The following is a 19,377-nucleotide window of genomic DNA, read 5'->3' as shown; positions in this document are numbered from 1 at the left end:
CGTGCTGTATGTCTCTATAACTCTAGCTGGAGCTAAGATGATTGAGCTTCAACAACCAAAGCCATCTTCTTTTGTGCCAGGAATAACCCTCACCAGCAGAGAGTTTTACCCCTGACACCGATTGATTCCAGTTTAGCTAAAGCTCCTTGATGCCACACTCAGTCAAATGCAGCCTTAATGTCAAAGGCTGTCACTCTCACCTCACCTCTGGAAAACAGCTCTTTTGTCCATGCTCAATCCAAGGCTGGAATGTCGTACATTACTTCTCATACATTTCCCAGATTTGCATTTAGGATAAAAATTGCTTGGAAACAAAGTGTCAATAACTGATCTATTGCAGTGATAGAAAATGGATGGGATTTTACATGGTTGAGAGGGCATATGAGTGTCCCCAGTTCTTGCATACCTACATTCTACTGGTAGAAATGCTGGTTGCCTAAGGAAGGCTGACCTGCAGTGATAATTTGCTGAGGGCAGCTTGAACAGGCTTAGAGTGCAACTTTCACCCCTTAGTGAAAGGGTGTGGACAACATAAAGGCTGTGGATAGGATGGCAATCAAGAGGGCTGCTTTAACCTCAGTGGTGTCAAGCTTCCTGAATATTGTTAGAGCTTCAGTTACCTAGACAAGTAGGGAGAATAGTTTAATACAGTCCTGACTAATTACTTAAAGATGATGAACAGGCTTTAGGGAGACAGGAATGAGATACTCACTAGAGATTTCTTAGCCTCTGATTTGTTGCCACAGTATTTATTTGGTTAGTCCAGTTCAATTTCTGGTAAATGGTAACACCCAGGATCTTAATAGTGAGGAAGTCAACAATTATCACGTGTTTGTCTGTCAAGGGTCAATAGTTACATTATTTCTTGTTAGGGATGGTCATTGCCTGGAACTTTTGTGACATGAATCTTAAATACCACTTATCAGTCCAAGCCTGGATGTTGCCCAGAATCTGCTGCAATTGAACATAAGTTGCTTCAGTATCTGACAATTCACAAATGATGCAACCACCATGAACATCCTCACTCCTGCTATGATGATGGAACAAAAGATCATTGATGAAGTAGCTGAAGATAGTTGAGCCTAGGACACTGCCCTGAGGAACTCCTCCTGATCTCCTGAGATTGAGATGATTCACCTCCAATAACCATCAGAGCTACCTTCCTTTGTGCTGGGTATGACTGCAACCAGTAGAGAGCAAGCCCCCTGATTCACATCAGCTCCCAATCTGCTTAGCCTTGATGTTAAGCAGTGCTGTCACATCCCCTCTGGAGTTCAGTCTTTTGTTGATGTCTGGAACAATGCTGTAATGAGCTGACTGACTCTGGCAGAACTGAAACTGGGTGTTGGTGAGCAGAATATTTATTTTCATGTGCAGGACAGCAGTGTTGATGAGTCCTTCCTTATTTGTTGATGATCTAATGAGTGAGGTAATAAAACTAATTGTGTTCTTGAGAGTATACAATTACAGTGTATTCATTTTTGTAAGAAGATTTAAGGAGAGGGAGAGGCCTTTTTTTTACAGTTCCAGAGTTGCAAAAGGATGTGTTCATAAAAAATCCCGTGGGGTGACATTGGGTCACAACTCCACCATGATGTAGGGGTCACAGTTTATGAGTGGTGGATGCCAACTCATGGGAATAATGTTTTTTTTTCCCAAAGTAAGCAATTAACAGGACGTTTATGTCTTTAAGGATCCAAAGGACTGCAATATTACAGGTCATTGGAGTCTCAGCAGGTTTATTGGTATGGCAGTAGGGACAATTACTACAAAAGACAGCTATGTGGTCAGTCAGATAGCTTTCTTCAGAAGCCTGGTGCAATGCTGGCAAAACGTGTAGGATGGAGGAGAAGGGATTCATCGGGAGTTGAGACACCCCTCCCCCTCTTCGTGTTATTAATGACCTGTATAGTGATTTAACCTGAGGGTTACCACGCCTTAGGCGAGCGGAGAGGTTGAGAAGGAGAGTCCTTCATGGTAACCCCAGTTAGTGCAGGAATTGAACCCATGACCTGCAGGAGCCAGACATCAGAGTGATCTTTGGAGTTCCATGTGTCTGTAATGGATTTGGTCAAAGCATCTCATGTTTATTCAGTCCTGGATGTACATGACTTGAATGCACTGAGAAGCTCAAAGCTACTTAACAAGAGGAATAAACTGGAAGTGTGAGTCTCCACGATCTTTTTTGTCTTGACCTTCGGATCTGGGGAATTGGCAAATCCTAGGGAAATTTGGTTATGAAAATATTTCCATTGCCTGTTGTGAATTGAGATGATTTATACATAAATGATGTGTTTTAAACTTTGAATCAAATTCAGTTCTCATGGATTACCAATGTGGAAATTATTCCCCAATATGAAAGAATGTGACATTGTAAAATATCATACTCAGGAAACTGTTAACAAAATCATTGTATTATATTTTAGGTGTGGCTCATCTTCATGCTCATTCTCCACTGGCAATAGTGGGGGAGACATTATCACCAACTCCCAGGGCGTCAAACAAGTTGCCACGCCACAGACCACTTAATCGGACACATTCTGCACCACTCCCACAAAACACACAGGCTCTGGCACAGTTGCTAGTTCAGCAGCAACACCAACAGTTCCTGGAAAAGCAGAAGCAATACCAGCAGCAGGTACAATTGACCAAGGTCAGTGCTTTTCTTTCATCAACAATGAGTAGGAATTGACATTTAAAAGATGCACAAATATGGAAAACCACTGAACATATCCTTCTTTACTCAAGCATTAAAAATGCTCAGCCTGTCTGTCAGCATTGAGAAGGAAAAACAGTTTACAAACTTCTAAAAGTTAATGGTTATAATTTAATGCCATATCCACAACGTGGAAATCATTGGGAGGCAGGAGTTGGTCAAATAATGGAGTGGCACACATCACCTTCCCAACTGCTCCCATTTCAGTCCAACAATGAAAATGCTTGAGGATGGAGGTTCTTAAACTACCTCTTAATGCCTACTTAAGAGCCTCAACTCATTCTGAAGCAGAAGGGAGGGGGTAGGTTTTGCTTGTGGTCTGGCTCAAGGTTCCTGTTGAATGGTTAAGATGAAAACATCGACTTTCTTGCTTCTCAGATGCTTCCTGACCTGCTGTGCTTTTTCCAATGCCACACTTTATTGACTGACTTCTCCAGCATCTGGAGTACTCACTAACTTAAAGTTAGGCCTGGCAGTGTGGTCTCTCTTGTTTGTTCACACTGTGACCAATGAAGGAACCCACCTGCAGCAAAGTCTACCCTTATGAAAAGACGATCATGAGGGGCAAAGATAAGGTGAATAAAAAGGATCTTCTCCCAAGGGTGGGTTAGTTCCAAACTAGGGGGCGTGTTTTTAAGGTGAGAGAAAAAGGTTTTAAAAAGGACATGGGGGCAATTTTTTTTACACAGAGAAAAATGTGTGGATTGAACTGCCAGAAGAAGTGGTAGATGCAGGTACAGTTACAACCCCCAATTAAAAGATATTTGGAGAATTACATGAATGGGGAAGATTTGGAGGGATATGGGCCTAACACAGGCAGGTTTGACTGGTTTAGTTTGGGAACATGGTCAACATGGACTAGTTGGATTAAAGGGTCTGTTTCCATGTTGTATGACTGGATGACTCAATGACAATTCCTCCACTTGTTGGAGACTGACTGAATCACCCTGGTAAGCACATACTATTTGTGATCTGAGGCTCCAGCAATCTTTTCCTTCTGACCTACTGAAGTACTGACAGTTCCTGGATTACAGTGCAAGTCTCTGTAATCTTGACAACTATCAGCACCTTACCCACTAGGTATTCAACAGCATTGGCGCTGCCAATATTGGCTATGGTGGGTTTCAACCTGCTCTCTAGTCAATGGATGGGCCCACCAACCATGACAATTAAATTTCAGCCAATGTTTTTTTCAATGTCCTCTCATCAGAATTACATTTAATTTGTTGTAGACAATTTTGACTGCTGTGAATCTCCCTCTGTTGTTTATTATCGTATACAATGAGGTTTAGGGTGTATGGATAAGTGACAAACGCTTTCTCTAAAATGTTAATATTGGGTCAGGTCACAGCCACAAACATAATGGGATAGAAATAAGAACAGGAGTAGGCTGCTCAGCTCCTCAAGCCTGCCCTGCCACTGCAAAAGATTATACCTGATCTAGCCAAAGTCACAATTATACTTTCATGGCCAGTCCTGTTGCCCTCAACTGTTTGATTTTTCAAAAATCTATCTCCTCTAAATATTTTCAGCAATCTAGCATCCACAACTCTTTTGGGTAGATAATTCCAGACATTCACTACCCTCCAAGAGAAGAAATTCCTTCACATCTCCATGGTAAATAAGTATCTCCTTATTCTGTAACCATGTCCCTAGTTGCATCTACTGTGTCAAGACCCTCAGAATCCTGTATGTTTCAGCAAGACCATCCCTCATTATTCCGAATTCTCATGATTAAAAAATGTTTAACTATTCTTGATAAGTCAATAGCTTCATCCCAAGAGCCAATCTAGAGAGTCTAGATTGAACTACCTCCAATATACCTTCCTTCAATCCAGGACCAAATCTGTACTCAGTACTCCAGTGTCATATCAACAACATCCTGCACAGTTCTAACAAGATATCACTAATTAAACTTGATTTGACTTCTCAATTATATGCTAACTTTATGTTTCTTTCTACACAAGAACACCCAAACCCCTCTGTGCTGCACTGCTTTGGAGTCTCTCACCATTTAATAATAATGATACGGAGATACCAGTGTTGGACTGGAGTGTACAAAGTTAAAAATCACACAACACCAGGTTATATTTGGAAGCACTAGCTTCTGAAGCACTGCTCCATCATCAGGTTGCTGTGGAGTAGCGCTCCGAAACCTAGACCTTTCAATTAAACCTGTTGGACTATAACCTGGTGTTGTGTGATTTTTAACATTTAATAATAATGTGCCTTTTGATTCTTCTTACCAAAGTCACTCATATTTTCCAACATTGCATTCCATCTGCCAAGCTTTTTTACCCACACATTCAACCTATCTGTATCCCGTTGTGGATTCCTTCTGTCCTCACCGCAATATGTCCCCTCATCTATTTTTGTATCATCAACAAACCTGGGTACATTACAGTCTGGCCCCTCTGCCAAGTCATTGATATAGATCGTAAATTTTTGAGGCCCTAGGACTAATCTTTTTGGCAAGTGTACATTGCTGGAAAAGCACAGCAGGTCAGGCAGCATTCAAGGAACAGGAGGATCGACGTTTTGGCAAGTGGGGCTGGAGGGAAGGTAGCTGAGAGTGTGAAAGGTGAATGGAAGTGGGAGTAATGGTGATAGGTCAGGAATGAGGCTGGTGAGCTGAGGGGATAGAGAGATAAATAGGAGGAGGGTAGGGCTGGGAGGAAGGTAGCTGAGAGTGCCATTGGTAGATGGAGGTGGGGGTAAAGGCGCTAGGTCAGAGAGGAATATGGAGAGGATAGGTGTGAAGAAAAATGGACAGGTAGGACAGGTCATGAGGACAGTGCCAAGTTGGAAGGTTGGATCTAAGATAAGGTGAGGAGAGGGGAAATAAGGAAACTGGTGAAATTCACATTGATGCCCTGGGATTGGAGGGTCCCGAAGTGGAAGATGAGGCGTTCTTGCTCCAAGCAGTGGGTGGTTAGGGTTTGGCAATTGAGGAGGCTCAAGACAGTGGCGTTGGTTGGTGCGGGTGTCCCGGAGGTGTTCTGTGAAGCGTTCTGCAATTAGGCGTCCTGTCTCCCCAATGTAGAGGATACCGCATCGGGAGCAACGGATACAGGAAATAACATGTATGGAAGTGCAGGTAAAACTCTGATGGATGTGGAAGGCTCCTTTGGGGCTTAGGACAGAGGTGAGGGAGGAGGTGTAGGCACAGGTTTTGCAATTCCTGTGGTAGCAGGTGAAGGTGCCGGGAGGGAAGGGTGGGATGATTTGGGTGGGAGGGAGTGTGTGCATGGACCTGATAAGAGAGTCGCAGAGGGAATGGTCTTTATGGAAAGCAGATGGGGTGGGGAGAGAAATATATCTCTAGTGTGGGGTCCATTTGTAGGTGGCAGAAATGGCAGAGGATGATGCAATGTATGCAGAGGTTGAAGGGGTGGAAGGTGAGGACCAGGGGTATCTGTCCTAGTTATGGTTGGAGGGGTGGAGTGCAAGGATCGAGGTGTGGGAAGTGGATAAGATGCGCTAGAGGGCATCATCGACCATGTGGGAGGGGAAATCGCGGTCTTTGAAAAAGGAGACCATCTGGTGTGTTCTGTGGTGGAACTGGTCCTCCTGGGAACAGATAAGGTGGAGGTAGAGGAATTGGGAATAAGGGATGGAAATGTTTCAGGATGCAGGGTGGGAGGAGGTGTAGTCCATGTAGCTGTGGGAGTCGGTGGGTTTCTAGAAGATGTCTGTGTTGAGTCAGTCACTGTTGGTGGAGATGGAAAGTTCCAGAAAAGTGTCCGAGATTATCCAGTTGAACTTAAGATCAGGATGGGATGTGTTGGTGAAGTTGATGAACTGTTCAACCTCCTCGTGCTCCCACAGACAACTTCTACAAACCCACGGACTCTCACAGTTACCTGGACTACACCTCCTCCCATCCTGCCTCCTGTAAAAACGCTATCCCTTATTCCCAATTCCTCTGCCTTCGCCACTCTGCTCCCAGGAGGACCAGTTCCACAACAGAACACACCAGATGGCTTATTCAAAGAAAGCGATTACCGCTCCCGCGTGGTCAATAATACCCTCCAGTGCATCTCATCCACTTCCCCCACCTCTGCCCTCGCACCCTACCCCTCCAATTGCAGCAAGAACAGAACGCCCCTGGTCTTCACCTTTATGTCATTTGCTGTATCCATTGCTCCCAATGCGGTCTCCTCTACCGTGGGGAGACAGGATGCCTAATTGCAGAACGCTTCAGAGAACATCTCCAGGACACCCCTGCACTAACCAACCCCGCCGGCCCATGGCCGAACACTTCAACTCCCCTTCCCACTCCACTAAGGACATGCAGCTCCTGGGACTCCTCCATTGCCAAACCCTAACCACCCGATGCGTGGAGCAAGAATGCCTCATCTTCTGCCTTGGGACCCTCCAACCGCATGGCATCAATGTGGATTTCACCAGTTTCCTCATTTCTCCTCCCCCCACCTTATCCCAGATCCAACCTCCCAACTTGGCACCAACCTCATGACCTGACCGACCTGTCCATCTTCCTTCCCATCTATCTGCTCCACCTTCCTCTCTGACCTATCACCATTACCCCCACCTCCATTCACCTTTCACACTCTCAGCTACCTTCCATCCAGCCCCACTCCTACCCCATTTATCTCTCTACCCCCTTGGCTCCCAGCCTCATTCCTGATGAAGGGCTCTTGCCTGAAACATGGATTCTTTTGCACCTTGGATGTTGCCTAACCTGCTGTGCTTTTCCAACACCATTCTCTTGGCTCTGATCTCCAGCATCTGCAGTCCTCACTTTCCCCTAATCTTTGTGGCATTCCATTAGTTGCATCTTTCCAATCTTAAATATCCATTCATCCAAATTCTCTGTCTACTGCATGTTAACCCTGCAAATGCATTATCCTCAGTACCATGAACTCCTGTCTTGTGCGATAACTTTTTATGTGATACCTTATTAAATGTCTTCTGGAAATCTGCAGTTCCCCTTTAACAACTCTGCTTGTTATATCCTCAAAATGCTCTATCAGATTTTTCAAATATTACTTCCTTTCCCTCAAAACCAACTTGACACTTCATTGTGTTAAGCTTTTCTAAATGTCCCACTAATACTTCCTTAGTAATGGACTCTAATATTTTCCCAATCACAGATGTTAGGCTAAATGGCCAGTAGATCCTTGCTTTCTGTCTCCCTCCCTTCTTGAACAAGGGTTTCACCTTAATGGTTTTCCACTCTACTAGTACTCTACCACAGTGCAGTACTTCCTAGAATACATTGACCAATCACTCCACTATCCTCTGCAGCCAAGAGCTGTAAACTCTTCGGATGTAAGCCATTAAGTCCTGATGACTTGTCTGTCTTCAGTTCATTAGTTTGTCAAGTAAAGAGCTATAATTATGCTGTTTGGAGCAAGAATGTAATACAAAACCTATATGGTGAAAACAATGATTCTCTACAGTTAAACATTGAGAAGATGAAAGCCATTGTCAGTTTGCCACTCCCCCTACAACCTCTCCTCTCCTCTTTTACCTGTTAATAACTTCATCATACTCTCTGCTCACTTTCATAAACCAAATTACCCTGTTTGCAATCTCATAGAATTGTTTGATCTTGCACTGAACTTGTATCCCCATAGCATCTCCATCACAAATCACAGCAGCTTCCAACTATAAAACATAATCCCTCTCGGCCTCTGCTCTTACCCCTTTGATGCTGAAATCATCATCCATGCCTTTGTCATTTCTTTTTCATTTCCAGACTTCACAGTTCAATTCTCTGCATCCAAATTCGCACAAAGTCCTGCCTTTCCTTGTGCTTGCAGATCTGCATTAGACCTGACCTCACCAACATCCCAAACCAGACATTCTCATCCTTTTCTTCAAATGCCTTCATAGTCTAAATCTTTCACATTTTCTGTATGCTCCTTCAGTACTCATGGTCCAAGATTTTAAACTCTAATTCTGGTTTGCTGTGTATCCCAATCTCCTTTCATCCTTATCATTTGAATCTTCAGGTCATTGGAACTTGAATCTTTGGAAACTTGATGCCTGTGTCTCCTTCTGAATACCCTCCTTCAAGCCCTTCTTTTGACTAAACCTTTAGTCCCCCTTCATGATATGTCCTTCTTTAGTGTGGAACAGCATTTAACAAATTATGTGGATAATTGTGGGATGTTCCTATGTAAAATATATTTTAAAATGCAAATTGTTGTTGCTGTCTGGTCATTCATCACAGTCTGGCCATTGACTAAGAGACCCACCTGTCTCTTATGGCTCAACTAATCACTGAATAAATTCAATGACTTCTGCAAGGCTTTAAATATTATTAATTATATTATTTGTTTCACTCACCCTTCCTTGTTCTTACTGATGGACGATAGATTTGCACACCACTCTTCTGAGTTGCTGCTTGTTTGCATTATAGCTTGATTTTTACAGGAGGGTTAGGATTTTAAAAGATGTGTTGAACTACTCATTGATACTGACATAAAAAAGTTACTCCCTCCATGACACTTTCACAGGCTCTGTGTTCTTGGGCCAGAGAGTAGGATATGTCTCCCACCTGCTGAGACAGACAGGTATTACTTTCTTTGATGTGCTTTTGACTGAGACTATGCAGTCCTTCAGTGGCTCATTTAGTTACATTCCTTCACTCTCTCTCTGAAACTACTGTAGCTTAGAGAGCTCTGTAAATTATGTCCATTTTAATTTCCTGAGTTGAAACAGTTGTACATGAAAAATGGAAATTGTTGCAGGCTTATATAGTAAACCTCACTCTTTGTGTGTGAAGCCAAAGGAGTTTTCTGGAAGCCTAATAACTTACATTTGATCAAATGGTATAAATAAAGTGACAGGGTCAAATTTCATATCTTCTTTACTGTGGAACTCATAAACATTTCAAAATCATTTTTAGAAATATGATTATTTGACAAAAAATGATGTTTATATGCTGTTCTAAGGTAAACAAATGTCTCTGGGCACTTCAGTGGAGTGTTATAAAGTAACCTGTAATATGACGCACAGGCAGCAGACCTCCCAAAGCTTTGTCAAAAAGGTAGGTTTTAAGGAGCATCTTTTTTTAAAAAAAGAGAGAGGATGAGGGTAATATCTATGGAAGTAATTTGGAAATATCCAAAGTAACTCAGAATCAGAAACTTTTTTTTATGTAGTATCCCAGGAAGTGTGGAATTGACCTTTGGAAGACCTGACTCCCTGGCCAATTTCAGTCAGTTCATAATTCATTCATTCATTCATTCAGATGGTGGCAAAGATCTGCACCAGTGTCTTCCTGAGTACTTCTGTGTTTTGTTTTCGAATGCTCCTGTGAAGTGCTTTGGAGTGTTTTATGTAACACTTTCGGCATAATACATTACAATTTTGTTGTTGTTATAAAATCTCTACTACATACTCTCCAATTTAGATATGGGGTGATCATTCTCTGGTTTTGTGTTCTTAATATGAATGGTCATAAAGTCTCACGGGCCCATTGATGTCCGTAACCAAATGAATTCCCCCTGCTCGTGACTGATAGACATAGCATTGCTCTGGGATTCCAAATTCCTAAAATACATCATATAGCATTTTCACTTACCATCTATGGATGTTTAAAAAATATCAAAAAATCCTTTACTTATGTTGCAATACAAATGACATGTTGTTGATCAAATTACTTCTTTTTAAAAAAAGGTTTGTTTTGTTACAGACACTTTGCAAACCACCTGAGCAGATTCAGCAGCCTGAAAGCCACCCAGAGGAGACAGAACAAGAACTCTGTGAGCAGCAGGCGATACAGGAGGTTGAGGGGCCTCCCTGTGGTAGCTACAAGAGCAACAGCAATGGTACTTATGTAAGGTCAATAACAGAACATCAGCCAGACATTGTGCAGGTGAAACAGGAACCTCCAGACAGTGATGATGAAATCCAATTCAAACAGGTTGATCCTGAGAAAAAGACAGCTATTTTTCACCAGGTAAACGAAATGTTACATAATCAATTAATCTTCAAAAAGAAACCAAAAAAAAGGCAACATGAGTGTTTTCACTCATTGTAATATCTATAGTCATTAACAGAGAGACTTTCGTTTTACTGAATTATATGTTTATGTCTACTTAGAGTTTATTTGTATGCTGTTTTACATTTTCTTATTCTCTCCTTTGGGGAATAGTTGGGAAGTGTTGGAAGGATTAGCAAGCTGATTATCAATTATTGAACCATGTCATAAACACTCCTTCCACAGCCAACAAGTCTTTGAGTGGGACTTGAATTTTTAACTTGTGATTAAGTGTCAGTGACACTAGCTTACTGATGTACAAAGTCTGCTGGTTGTTAAAGTAACTCACCTCAAAACAGATTAAACCAAAATAACTCCCTGTAGGTGACATTTTACAAAGGGATATTGCTGCAGGTAAGGTCGATGTTCAACCACATTTGTATTACCTTAGCCCTGAGGCTGGGAATTGTGTTGAACCCATGCACTCCGAGGTCATGACATGAGGGTGATAGTGAATGGATATGGAAACAATTGTCAGTTTAGATCTATGGGTACACTTTGTTGATAAATAATGTGAAGTAGCAAATTCAAAGCAGTACATTCTTGTACTGGTATGATAAGTATATAAGGGTTATGATATATTGGTATTAGCATAAACAGTGGTTTAACATGATGCTGCTGGAAGTATTTTTCAATGTTGTTGTTTTCCCAAGCCCTGCTAGTTGAACTTGTTAAGTGACTAGGACATTCTTTTTCCAGCTGCCTAATGTTACTTACAGTTGTTCTTGTTCCTCATGTATCTCATTTCTTCTTGGTCTATAAAAGCCTCTTTTTGACTTCAAGATACTTTTTTTCCTTTTATTCCATTGACATTTTATGACTACCATGAGACTCCCAATAGGCCCATACCATGTATTGAGCTAGGTAAGACTTACAGGGACTGCTGGAAGTTAACGATAATGATTATAGATATATCCCAACATAAATTAGAGCAATTTACCTATTCATAGGCAATGATTAATACAATCAATTATACATTTTCTGAAATTGGATTCTACAACAGTTGCCAGTCTCTTTGCACATAATCTATGTAATATATGACTACATCTGTTCATGTTATAATTTGTTGTTTGGTCATATGATATCTGTCCACAGTTTGCAAATATTTCTATATTTAATCTTGCAAAGATTGGGTTATGAATTTTGTTTCTCATTTTTCCTCATCTTTTTCATTGTTTTGTGCAAGAGATTCTGTGAATGAGAAGGCCTAGTAGACTGAGTAAACTGCTCACTCTACTGTGCAGAAAGGTAAACCATAGGCAAGAAGCCCTGTTTTTCTCTTTGCTTTTTCGCAGCAGTGGTGATGCAATGATTTACGACATTTTATATAAGAGTTATGATTCTTCAAGATTCTAGGACAAAAAAACATCAGCATGCATTATCCTTGGGTCAGTATAACATGATGTATGAAATTATTTCATGACAAAAGCAACATTTTGTTCTAGCATCCACAGTAGCAGAAAGATCATTCTGGCTTAGCCTTTTCAATGGCAAGGTAGCTGTTTCTGTATCATTGATGGGAAATATATATCGGGACACTGTGGAATCTCTGACGTAGCAGTCTCAGAGGGAATTACCTGGGAAATTGGAGATTCTGCAGAGCACTGCCCCATTGAAAATCGCCAGAAGTAACCATTTAAATGTTAACTATGTATTGCATCTTTATGCGTAGAAATAAGCTTGTATTATAACTTGTTAACAGCTCGAGGAAATTACACAGGTAAGGAAAGAACTTTTAAATTAGGGCAAATATTTTAAATCCTAGATTATATCATAGTAATTCATCATCAGAGAGGAGTAAAACTTTGGTGAATATCAGAGTTTGGGTAAGGACTTACCTTAGATGGCACTCGGGGCTGGCTTAAAAAACATTGGAAATGAATGAGGGCTCAGTGAAACTGAAGAATTGATAAGGCTGGTGTTGCAGAAGTTTAAGTAGACATTTATGATAATGAATACAATATGCAGTCCATTTGAAATGAAGTTCAACTTGGACCCATGTACGACATTAAAACTGCACATCACTTGGTTACTTGAGGAAAGGTGTGGAATTTAAAGCTGGAAGGTAGAGTTTGGAAATGGGATGGTCTTGATTCTGCTGATTTTAAGTTGAAGATACTTGATAATCCCTGGATGTAATAGAAGGAGAGCTGTGTTTCATCTGTAGCAGTTGGGCCTATACCATGGGATGATTTTGCCAAGGCAGCGGATGTAGATGATGCAATGCAGGGGACAAAGGATGGAAGCAGATTCAGTCATTCTCCTCCAAGTTTATATTTTGTTCAAAAGTCCAATGAAGGTCAAGACTAAGCGATGGTTAAAACAATTTAAGGTTTGATTCTTGGATCCAATTCTCCAGTGGGGAACAGCACAGTCAGTGTGTAATGTGGGTAATTGTGTGTTTGCAACTAATGATTATCTGTCCTACAAAATGAATGAAAATGAATAGAGAGTGTTGGACTGATAACAATCCCAATACATTAAACCTCTTTCAATCAAACAGAAAAAGGCAATGTCTTGGTGTGCCAAAAATGTGACAATGAAGATCAAGTGCATATGTATTGCCAATTAGTGTATCCCAGTATTTAAGAGTCTATCACAAATGCCGATAATCTTGTCAGACCTAAATGTAAAACTGAAACCAGAAACTTTTATATTTGGAAGCTTTGTATGATTACTGAAGCTCATCTTGAAAGCTCCAGATTAAAAACTCATTATCATGTCCACTTTTGTGCTATGCAGAGAAATCAAAATGGAAATAAAACAGGTGTTAGTTTGGAATGCAAGAATTATATTAAAAACACCTTACACCTTTTTTTTGTTGTTTTCTAATATATTTAACATTCAAGAATCATCAATACTTCAGTTTGGGTTTCACCACTGTTCACTTGTGATGATTGCTCATCAACTCATCAAGCCAATTCCACTATTGAAGATATGAAATAGTTATGCTATTGATCATATTGTGATAAGACCTGAGATCTTAAATTAAATTCTGTTGTTATGTTTGCCTTATAATTGAAGTATATTCTGGGTCCATATTAATGTATGTTTTGGGGCTTTTATTTTCAATATTTTCTTGGATTCACCATCACAAGCATGTTTAGAAACCTTCGGTCCTTTCACAGTTGCAACTTTTCCTGTCCAGTCTTTGGATAAACTATGTGGCTAGTCAGAAATTTTACTTTAAACTAGGGGAAAAATATTATACGGGCAAGATTTCTGGCAGAATTATGTAAGAAGTCCAATGAGGCCTATCTTGAAATCAGGAACAACTTGCCGCATCTTTTATGTATTCATTAGGCGGCGAGGAGAGTTTCTCACTGGGCCTCACGCTGATAAACCCTCCCAAAAACTTGATACAATTCGCACTTAGCCAAAAAACACATTAAGATTCAGCCCAAAGTGGTCGTAAGAAATCCTATGTCATAAAACCACATAGCTGGCTGACAGTTTTCAGTCCTGGCAATCTGCTTAAACAAATTGGAACCTATGATGTTCAGAGAAAATGTCAGATCTTGAAGTTTTACAAAAGGGACATAGCTAACTGTTTCATCCAAACCTGTCAGAAACTGTGAGCATTCCAAAGCATATAGTAATTCCTTAAACTAGAATTCCTAGTTCTCCTTTCTTAAGTAGCCCTTTTTTTATTTTAATTTGTCACTTTTTGTCTTATTTTTGTGTGAAGAGTTGCTTATAAATAGTTATTTTTATAACTATAAAAGTATATTTTGTCAAGTATATTTTACCAAAAAAAATCTTTACATGGCAAAGGTGCAAAGGTGAAAATGATAAATGGCCCTCATGCTCTCCATAAATAAATTGCCATGATAAAGTGTCATTGTGACATACATGTTACATTGTTACATTCAAGATAGTGAACAAGAATGTACATCTTTCATCACAAAGCTATAAGTCTGTGATTGGAAGTTCCTATCCAAATGTGATTGCAAGAGCAAGTGCTTCAAGAAAGCTTGGGTAAAAGCAAATTACTGCGGATGCTGGAATCTGAAACCAAAAAAGAAAATGCTGGAAAATCTCAGCAGGTCTGGCAGCATCCGTAAGGAGAGAAAAGAGCTGACATTTCAAGTCTAACTGACCCTTTTCTCTCCTTACAGATGCTGCCAGACCTGCTGAGATTTTCCAGCATTTTCTCTTTTGGCTTCAAGAAAGCTTCACTCTTTGCTCACTCTCTATTGCAGTTTTTTGAATTTGGTGAATTATTCAAAATGAGTTCCCACATCAACATTTTCTTTCTTCCAATGCCAGGTTATTGCATTCTTAACCAATTTGAATTAATACTTTTTTCTGTTAGAGCACAGATGCTAAAAGTGCTTTAAATATGTCTGACCTGAAATTGGATGGGGTTATTTCTTCCTGGCAGCATCTAAAACAGGGACTAGATCCTTTACAATGATAGAAAAAAAAATTCATGTCTGTTTTAACTCCCTTATAGAAACTGATTTATGATGAATGAGCTAGAATTCTTTTCGCTAAAGTGAAGTTGTGAACCTCTGGCCCTGTGCTAAATTATCTTTCTACTGCTTTCATTCCCATCTTCGACCAGGGCTGGTAAATGATCGTTACCAACATATAAAATAAGAGCAGAACATGGTTATTTGGCCCTTCAAGCCTGCTCTACCTTTCAATAAGTTCGTGGTTGATCTGGTTGTGTTTTGAATTGTATATTAAGGCAGATTGAGGGTTCATGCCCTCAGGCAATCAAAGTCAATGTGCTCCTCAATGACAATGGCTCTCGAAAACTCTTGATGTGGAAAAGAATATTGTTTATCTAGGTCTAATCCCAGTGGAGTTTAGTGAGGTGCCACAAAAGTGCATATGTTTAAATAAACCCAGATTTCACATCTGGATTTATACTCATCCTAGAGCTTTTGAAATATCATTAAAGTTTTTTAAAAAAGAACAGCCCTATGCTTCCACTAGAGGAATGTCTTTTCAGGGTTGATGAAGGAATTATAGCAGTGAACTCTGTGAGGATTATGCGAGGCACGTCAGAAAGATGAAAGGTTAGTGGAGGTACTGATATTTAATTCAGTGAATTTGTCAAAGTGAAACCAATAGTGTCTTTGCAGTTTCTTGTTTCTTTATATTATGCAGTCAGTTCTGAAAGGCAAAATTATAAACCAAAAATGTGTGCTATGTTATTATTACTCAAACCACAGACAACTATACGCTGAGATATTTGCGTGCAATAAATATTTCAAATTCTGGACCAGCCTTTCTGTTTTTCAAATCTGAAAATATGCAAGCTTCAGCAGAGCACCACTGAACTATTGTGAAAGCATATTTAAGTGGAAAATTATTTCTCAGAAAACCAAACCATTTTCTAAGGAAGTTCATTTGCTGTTCATCGTTTCTGCCCTTTAATTAATATTCAATAGATCTTATTCATTGTGACTTTCAAAAGGTAAAATACAAGCAAATTCTTCCTTTTTTGAATTAATAATACTCATACAGTATTTAATAAAATAATTTCATTTAAAATATCAAATTTAGCTTATGAAAATCTTGCCATCTTAATATTTCAGTAATGGAGGAAGTATTTAATACAAACCCAAACACTTAAGCAAAGTAAGAGCACAGCAGCACAAATGAACTTTTCTTATGTATCTTCCCCCACCATCTTTTCTCTTCTGAGAGTTGATTCATAATGGGATACAGTACCATAGATGCCAGTCATTTTCTGGTATGCATGAGTTGTCCCTGTTCATATTGAACTCAGATAGTGAGATACAACAGGTTGTTTGATAAGCATTTCAGTTGATCCAAACCATGTCTTCATTTGATAAATCAAGAAGTACTTTCATTTGTGCACTAACCTTCATGACCTTAGGATGTTTCAAATATATATTTAAGTGTTCAGTAAACACTTTATAATACAGTTACTGTTGCTAAAAAGGAAATAAATTCAATGATTCCAATGACTACATTTATAGGGTAATAATCAAAAACTCAACAGATTCTTCCTCCTGTCTGTCCAAATGAATTCCCCTAAACCAATCAAACGGAGATAAATTGCTTCAGCATCATCAAGGATTGAACCTGCAATATTCCTAATCTGTTTTGATGGTCTTACTTCACCACTTCCATAAAACTGGCTTGCATAGCTGAGATATGTTTAGGATGATCAAGGATGATCAAATTTCCATGAGTTTAGCAAAAACCAGCCTTTGGTTTCTATCAAATGTTCTTTCTTACACGTCCATCTCCATCCTTCTTCCCGGTTATTGCTTAAGCTCAATGTTCCAGTGTATCATCTGAGCTTCATTCACTATTCCAGTTACCATGTGGAAGACTTATTTCCAACTCTCCAACATTGCCAGCCTCTATCCAACCTACCCCTCTCGTCTTCAAAATCTCGATCCATGATACTCGCTCGTCCATTATTGATTGCCCTTTACCAATTGTGTTCATCTATAGGTGTCTCATTACCTCTTAGATTTGAAACATTCTTCACCTGATCTGTTCCAATTCTGGCAGTCTTTTAAGTCCTCTCCTTCAGTTCTACCTTCAGCCATTCAGCTTTCAATCATTTCAGTCCCATAACCTGAAATTTCTCCCAACTCAGCTTTTAAAACCACCTCAAAATCAATCTGAAATCTTTTTCCTCCACTACTTTCACAATTGTGGGCATATTTTTATCTTGCTAAGTAAAATAAAAATGCAATTTATAGGCATTCAGTCCTCTGTTGGACAAGCTATTTTCAAACTAAACTCTTGTAGAAAGTGCATTAAGCTGTGAGGAAAAAATATCAATGTTCATAGAACTTTCATTGTCCAGAAGACAAATGTTTAGAGGAAATTGCAGGGTGAACAGTTGGTGATTTGGTGCCTTTTTACTGTCAATTAGATATGAAAAATTGCGCAACTGAAATGGAGAGTTGTTAAAGTGAAATTTGACCAAGTTCCTAATCCTGTGCTTTAGCAATGGGATTATTCCACACAGCTAAGCAGGAAATACCTTGGAGAAACAGGAAGTAAAAATGATTCATGCATTGGTGAATGAAAGAAATCCAAGACATGGAGGACTGGAGGGCAGGGAATAATGCTTTACTGAGAGTTCTACAGAGCAATGGCAGAAATGTACTTCTTTGAAAACGATTTAGTCAGGAAACTGTTTTGAAGCTTAGCAAATAAGGCATGGATTTATGATTTGATGTTTGCATTGTGCCAAAATACTTTTAAAAGTAATAAGGTTTGCTGTTTTAGTTTTGGGTTTTATTCTAAGTGAACAAAGGTGTGTACTTTTGCTACTCTAAATGTGCAGATATCCAAGAGAAATATGCTTTGAGTATTTTAGGTTTGCATTTATCTTGTGCTCTATTATAAGGTTTGGTTGAATTTAAAATCAAAGGTATAGCAAACACTATTTTTCCAAAGGGAACTTTCTCTATTTTCACATGATTTTGAGGCTTATTCTGGAGGATTATATGATATGGCCTGTTAATATTCCAGATATTTTGCCCACATATGCAGAGCGGGCTGTTTCATCTTGCTCCCCTAATGTCCAGATTTTCAATGCTGCCTCGTTTAATCTAGGAAAAGATGGCAAAGTCACACTGCAATAAATGCCTTGCATGCACATCATCTAATTATAAAACTGTGATGCATTGTATGGTTGAACTCTTGGGCCTGGATTTTCATGTATACTGAAATTTCATGTTCCAGCAAAATCAACAGCGGAGATATCAATGCTCCTCACCTTTTTTTAGAATGAAGGAAATGGGTACAGGTTCTAATTTCCATATAGTGATTCACCGGGGCAACTGGACATGTTAAAGTACAGCTGGCTTAGTCAGATCTGACTTTCACAAACGGAATATACAAAGAATAACTTGTACACTGTAAAACTGGTTAAAGAAGGTCCAAAGGTAGGGGAGGTCTTGGGAGAGATCCGATGCCTTTTTGTATATGATCTTGGGATATCTTTTCCAGAGGTCAGGCGCCTTTTGGGATTGTTAGAAGTGGACATGATTGTGTGTAAAAATTGCATAACCCCGTTGGAACTGCCAAGAGAGATAGCAAAAGAACTGTCAAGTATTTAAATCACTGTGCCTAAAATATTTGAAAGGGCTGTCCAAGCTTTTCTTTAAAAAAACTTAATGTTTCACTTTGCTTGACATAAACTGAGAATTATCATGACAGAATTAATACTGCAGTAATCATAAGCTTTCATTATCACAGTATCAGTTCAAAGTTTGGTTGACAGTTCAAAGTGATTATAAACTCTTTCAAATATGAGTATGAAAACAGATGCTTTTTTTTAGGGTGTAAAGGATGTTAGATGTAGCAAATAGGTTTTTAACAATATGGATTTTTGAACTGGAGAATTTATCAATTGATATTAAAGGGCTTTATTTAACCACGGTTTAGGTCCTGAGGTCGCTTACTTTGGATACTCGATCAGTTGACATGTTAGGTGTAATGGCAAATTTTTTCTCTTTTCATTTTTCTCTTTTCATGGGGTTGGTAGCTAGTCCATGTTTGTTGCTCATCTCTAGTTGCCCTTGAGAAGGTGGTGTTGAGCTGCATTTTTGAACTGGTACAGTCCACTTGCTGCATGTTGACCCATAATGCCCTGAGGGAGAGAATTTCTGGATTTTGACCCAGTGACAGTGAAGGACTA

At 39.6% G+C, this 19,377-nt stretch overlaps 1 protein-coding gene across 11 annotated transcripts in view; it reads left to right on the top strand.

Annotated features, from left to right (window-relative positions):
• LOC140480462 (histone deacetylase 9-like) overlaps positions 1 to 19,377 on the top strand; it is a 778,931-nt gene that overhangs the window by 501,919 nt on the left and 257,635 nt on the right. For all 11 annotated transcript variants that reach the window (XR_011961302.1, XM_072575348.1, XM_072575350.1 and 8 more), the window contains 2 exons: positions 2,427 to 2,653; positions 10,383 to 10,649. Coding sequence is in view for 10 of the 11 variants with exons in the window: in XM_072575348.1 (XP_072431449.1) it covers positions 2,427 to 2,653; positions 10,383 to 10,649 (494 nt within the window). In the remaining variant the exon portion in view is untranslated. The remainder of the gene's footprint in view (positions 1 to 2,426; positions 2,654 to 10,382; positions 10,650 to 19,377) is intronic.

This window comes from Chiloscyllium punctatum, chromosome 8 (genome assembly GCF_047496795.1).
Source record: "Chiloscyllium punctatum isolate Juve2018m chromosome 8, sChiPun1.3, whole genome shotgun sequence".
NCBI lineage: Eukaryota > Metazoa > Chordata > Chondrichthyes > Orectolobiformes > Hemiscylliidae > Chiloscyllium > Chiloscyllium punctatum.
Note: the sequence above shows the minus strand (reverse complement) of the source record. Positions and strands in the feature narration are given on the sequence as shown.